The sequence below is a fragment of the Archocentrus centrarchus genome, chromosome 6 (assembly GCF_007364275.1).
Source record: "Archocentrus centrarchus isolate MPI-CPG fArcCen1 chromosome 6, fArcCen1, whole genome shotgun sequence".
NCBI lineage: Eukaryota > Metazoa > Chordata > Actinopteri > Cichliformes > Cichlidae > Archocentrus > Archocentrus centrarchus.
The window spans coordinates 21561070-21567089 of NC_044351.1; the positions used below are offsets into that span (position 1 = coordinate 21561070).

At 38.2% G+C, this 6020-nt stretch overlaps 1 protein-coding gene across 3 annotated transcripts; it reads right to left on the reverse strand.

Annotated features, from left to right (window-relative positions):
- Window positions 1–1292: 1292 nt before the first annotated feature.
- tnni1c (troponin I, skeletal, slow c) lies at window positions 1293–3685 on the reverse strand. Of its 3 annotated transcripts, none has more exons than XM_030731440.1 (8): window positions 3583–3685; window positions 3310–3412; window positions 3183–3206; window positions 2538–2579; window positions 2242–2373; window positions 2033–2122; window positions 1744–1926; window positions 1293–1639 (listed from the first exon to the last, which is right to left on the reverse strand). In XM_030731440.1, the coding sequence occupies exons 3-8, from the start codon at window positions 3192–3194 to the stop codon at window positions 1538–1540; spliced, it is 561 nt and encodes a 186-aa protein (XP_030587300.1). In that variant the 5' UTR covers window positions 3195–3206; window positions 3310–3412; window positions 3583–3685; the 3' UTR covers window positions 1293–1537. The 3 variants fall into 3 exon arrangements, with proteins under 3 accessions (XP_030587300.1, XP_030587297.1, XP_030587299.1); XM_030731437.1 differs by having other exon boundaries at window positions 3171–3206; XM_030731439.1 differs by lacking the exon at window positions 3583–3685 and adding an exon at window positions 3466–3530 and having other exon boundaries at window positions 3171–3206; window positions 3310–3313.
- Between the last annotated feature and the right edge of the window lie 2335 nt (window positions 3686–6020).

Below are 6020 nucleotides of genomic sequence, written 5' to 3' on the forward strand. Positions count from 1 at the left end.
ATTGCCAGGTCAGGCAGGCAGGAAAAAAGGAGCAACAATGAGAAAAGAAAAAGGGAGAAAATAGGAGAAATAATGGCACAGGGCAATGGAATGGTTGCAATGGTTTGCCAACTGCTGTACATATACATACAAAATACACACAGCACCAGAAAGAAAAAAAAACCCCAACACAGATACATAACCAATCATGTTGTGTTGTAGTGTGTGTATATTTGTCTTTGTTTTTGTCATGAAATGTACTTAATCATGAGGGTGAGAAACTGCAACAATGCCCCCCCCCACCCCCCCTCGGGGTCAGAGGCAGACAGAGAAAGGCTGTCTGCCGCTGTCCACAAGCCCCCCCCCCCCCCAGGAACTCAGAAAGCCAGAGGCCACACATCCCAATGGCAACACCCCAGAAGAGGAAGGAGGGAGAGGGAAGCCCTAGATGGAGTCCTCATGGCCAAAGGGCAAGAGCCCCAGAGAGCCAGAGGCAACAAGCAGCCCACCCTGCTGGAGGCCAGCCTCCCCAGCACAAGCTGAGAACACAGCCCTGAGTCCCCAGGCACCCGAGAACCTTGCTGGGGGCTTGCTAGGCCAAGGCTCAGCAAGCCCCAGGCTCAGCTGTACACACACACACACACACACACAAACATATAGGCCACTCACACACACACCCATATGCCAATACATAGACACATCCATCCTCATTCCATCAGCAGACTTTAAGGAATCTAACCTCCAGTCTTTGATGTGAGGTTCAAGGACAAGTGCCAGTGTGTGTGACAATATTTGCTGTTTTTAACTGGAGAGGAATCCATTCCATGCAAGAAGAAAGGCTAAGTATATCCTTGCTCCAAATATATCGGATGACACTCTAAGTCATATTTTAAATCTTCATACAGTACTTTCTATATGTTGTCAACGCACACCACACTTGTGAATCATAGTTTCTAAGAAATATGGGGTTTTTTTGTAAATTTCTGAGCAACAAATCATTGAGTTGACCTTGAACACCTTGTTGGATGTAAGCCAAATGTTAATGGACTGTTAACATGGTCCCACTCACTTTTATCAGGATTTATCTAAAACTTCGAGCACTCAAACGCTACCAAAAACATAACCTCCATAACCAGTTGAAATGTCGAGAAACACCTGGCTATAGGACTGCTCTGTGCACCACCATCACAGCTGAGGCTAAATTTATTTTATGTAGGTTGAATATTTCAAACATTTCAAATCTAGAGTCAGTATGTAAAAGTAACACAAAATGTCAGGCTATATTTACAAATTTATTGTTTTTTTTTACACATCACAGCATTCGCAGGCAGTAGTACATGGGGTTATTTTATAAATATCTTCAACACACCAAACTGACACAATTTCAATTTTTTTTTAAGGTTAACATTTTCTGTTTTTACACTATCCCATTTTATTTTGGTTTAATCTTATTACTATTCCGTTCTATTTGGTTCATTTTCTTCAGTTTCAGTTAAAATGTGTTAACTAAACTTCCCGCCATTACATCCTGCTGTGTTAGCACTCTAAAAGAATTTTTTCACTGGACGCCACCAGCAGCATCAAACATCTTCTTCCTGCCCTTCATACCAGACATGGCCTCTACGTTTTTACGCCAATCACCCACCTCCATCGTCAGCTCCTAAAGTATCGAAAGCCACATTCAGACCATCAGGTTCTGTAGTTTTATTTAACTTCTTATTCAAAAATAACTAGATACCAACTATGTATGTTGTTGCAGCAAACCTTCTCTTGTTTGATGTCTTCTTTCTTTACAGACTTGAGATTGGCCCTTAAATCCATGGAGCCCTTAGTTTTGGATCCAAACAGAGCTCTCAGCATCTCATCCGCTGACACTCTCACCTTCCTTAGAGCTGGTTTCTTAAACTTTCCTCCAAGATCCTGGACCTTTAGCTTCAACTCGTTGATCTAGAGGTGGTAAAAAGCTTTAGGTGGCTTATTGTTCAAAGGGGAAAAAGGATGTCAACATGTTTTAGTCTAATATGGTGTGTCATGATGTGTGTTGAGCTCATACATCTCTGTAGTTCTTGATGACTTTGGCCTCGCAGTCGTACCGCTCCTCATCCACCACACTGATCTTTTCATGAATCTCTTTACAGAGTTTCTATGCAAAAAAAAAAAAAAATAATAATACATGTCATTTGATTTGCTTTAAAAACATAATAAACCCCATATGCTTATTCCTACTGTCATAACCTCTGACAGTTTGCATTTGACTCGCACCTGCAGATCACTGACGTTTAAACCACTGAGCTGTAATGGTGGAAGCTTCTCTCCCAGGTATCGAACCTTCTCTTCCTCGTTTGCAGCCTTCTCTGTCTCCAGGTCTTCCATTGCACGAGTCAGCAGAAGGATCTGGACAAGTCAAAGAGCCTTTGATTTGTGTCACCTAGTCATTGCTTAGAATTTTAAAGTTGGTTGTTACAGGAAAAAACTCCTCTTATGATCACTTTTTTTTTTTATTATTATGCTCATGAGCTAATGCCTCGTGCATGTTTACCATTATATAAGGCATTTACCTTTAGCGATAGCTTGCGTGATGCTGAAATCTTGCATTTGGGCTGGAAATAATATAAAATATAACATATTATAGCTGACTTGACATGTCACATTCTCCAACTAAGTGTGGAATTTCTTAAAAAAAAAAAAAAAGAGCTGCTGTTTAAAAAAATAAGTATTATTGCAGTTTAATCACATGCTGCCACTATATATTAAAAGGGTGTTTGTTAGAAATGCAAAAATTTCTATCTATAATTATTCATATGAGTCTAAATAAAACACCACTATTGAACTGTAATTTCCAAAATTTCAGTTAAAGAAAAATTGTAATGTACACTTCACAAACACAATAGCATGTGTGGCATTGTGGCATCAATAATGAGCTCATTCACCTTTTAAACAATTAATTTGTTTTCTATGTTGAGAAAGTAAATGCCAAATCAGACATAAGACATATAATAAGATGGGATGCAGGGTTTGAAAAGGATTGCACATTATTATTTCAAATAATACTTACATAAATATATGATAATGGCACTGAAATTATTTGGTTTCCGAGCTACAGTAAAGTATACAGTCATGCAAATATAAATACACATTCTTGGTTAGCAACATAAGACCTAAACTCAAATGGCAAGATGAAATATCACTACCTTTGCCTCTACCTTGGGAGCCATGGATGAAGTGTACTGAGGATAAAGGGATGCACAAGGACTTTAAAATACGTTAAACACACAGTTGTATCATTGTTTATCTCAGAAAGTATGGTGATACATGCAGGCTGTAACTTACACCACTGTGATGGACGTGTGGAATTAATTGGAGAGCAGGAATCAACGACGCACAAGCGAACAAGAGGCATGAGGTTATTATTCCGATATGAAAGGGTATCCCGCTTCAAAAAAACAACAACAAAAAACTATTATGTATTACGTAACCACAACTTACACTGTCCCTGCTCTGAGAAACACACAATTTAGATATTGTTAGATAAAAGAAAGAAAGAAAGAAAGAAAGAAAGAAAGAAAGAAAGAAAGAAAAGAAAAACTCGACAGAAAATTTCACCTCTAACAGCAAGAATGTGTCACTTTTCAAGCGCGAAACATCAGCAGCTGCGTTTTATAAATCAGACTTGACGGGCCAAAGATCGTCTATTACGACGCTGACTCCTCCCCTTCCCCGACCCCCCCCCCCCACTGCGTATTCAGGTTTCTCATCAAGATACAAATTCAACACTTGATTTTAGCCATTGTACTAAACAAGTGAAGGTCTTGCTCTCTATTTAAAAAAATAAAACTGTCCGCGTGTGCGTGGTTCCCAGGAATATGGACACAGTGAGATGGCTTTGTTTTCCCTGCTACTCTAACAGCTGAGCTCGTGACAACCCCCAGGGCCCTCAGTGAGAACGCATCCTGCCACTGAGATTAACTCAAAAGCTTTCACTGTTGGATATTAGTCAGATTAATGAACCTATACTCTGGGTAACATTCATGACTCCCTGTGCAGTCTCAAGTTTAAATAGGCTTTATGGTTGTGCACAGTAAATGATGCCCCTTGTCTATGGTCAACAGCAGATGGCCGTTGCTAGCCTATTCAATGACCTCTCCAACTATTTCAGCCATCCACACAATGTGGTGCACCCACTCAGATATTACCAAACAAGTGGTCAGATTAACCCATTGTTGGCTCATGGGTTCATAGAAATGGTGAATTAAAAAGTTTTATGCCTCAACATTTCAAGTCCTTCTGTTTGTTTAATCTTTGAGGGCATTTCTTCAAATTTGTGACAAATGATGGATCGATTATTTTTTTAAGTGATCAAAGGTCAAAATCACTGTTACTAAAGGTTTTTGTCCTCAACAAAAAAAAAAAATTCATACAGCAATCAGCGTAAAATTCCAAACAAATGTCAAATAGGATAAAATGATAAAGTGGTGAGATTGTATTAATAAAAGGGATATAGGTCATAAAGCAGATTTCTGGCTAATATTCAACCCAGAAGTCAAAAACAGAAAGAGAGATGTGACCTTATCACATCTGGTAATTGCTGACGCTAATCTTTATTAAAATCCTCAGTATGTTATTACTCCTTACTATATATTCCTTACTACATATGTTATGTAAGTCTAGACAGACATAGAAGAAGAAACCTGATTGCATATAACTGCAAGGCAGTAATTCATGTTTGCGTTGCAGCTGGTTTGACATAATTTTCATCATCAATATGTGTGCACTATATAAATGAAATAATTAAATTAAAGGTTTAAAACTATAATTTGAAACCTTGCTCTTCCACAACACGTGACTTATAATAACAGATGTTGAGACATTTCACTAAAAACCACAAATACCCACTTTGTTGTGTTAAAGCAATAATAAGTGTGCCACCACAGCCTGCAGGATTTTTCATCTCAAAGCCATGAATGCCAATGGGCTAACCAACAGACCTACATTATCATTAGCATGTGAGATATAGTTACTTTGAACCTAGTGAACCTATAGCTCCTGACTTCTGGTGCCCTGGGGTGGTTTTCCAGGTTGGGTTGAACTCCTCCCTTGTTAAGTCATTTTGCTGTCCTAGAATGTCCTGTGATTGTTTCATGTATTGTGATTAAGATGTAACAGGGTACGAGAGATTTAACTTAACCTTGGTCCGAAAATATAGGTGGTCATACATGTGTAACTAAATCCCTCTTCATGTGACAGGTGTTTGCCTTCATACACATCATACTGACCAAAAATACCAGAGTATTTCACATCCCTCATGAGACAAAGGTGACAAACTGTGACTTGTGTGTTTAATTTAGACAAATCCACCTGGTACAAGAGCTAGGAGTGACATGACACACTGGCCTCATATATTTAAAAAGTACATCCCAAAATGTTTTCTTGGTTTCTTTTTTTGTTTTGTTTTGAAGAACATTTTTTATAGTTTATACGCAAAACATATTTTTATAAAGACAAAGGCTATCAGGTGCAAGCTCGATGAAAATGTGGACAATGTTAATCTTTAAAAAAAGAAAAACACAAACAAACGCAATACACAATATATAATTTAATTTTTAAAAGGGGGCACAACTTCTCTGAAATTGATGGGGGCTGTAGTTTTGTAGCAAATAATACTCAAGCTTGAGCAAATGGGAAATATGCTGGGGATTATTTTCAGCCAGTATTTAAGCAATATGAGTGAAAAGCTAGACAACAGCAGGATAAACCAAAAAAACTTTGCATTTATTTGAATTCTGGGGGTATTCTTCCTAGTATTGTCACATGGAAGTCAACCAAGTTGTCAAAGTTGCGCATGTTCAAATTAAATCTCTAAGCTGCCTTCAAGGAATATAGTTTTAACGGGGAAACAGAATTCTGCTTTTGATATAGGTAAAATTCAACGAAACTGACAAAAAATTGTAGACTTACTAGACATGTACATGTAGATTCAATACTTTGAACCCATACAGAGACATTTTAATAGTTTAATCTTACCAGTGGGAGTAGTTATTATC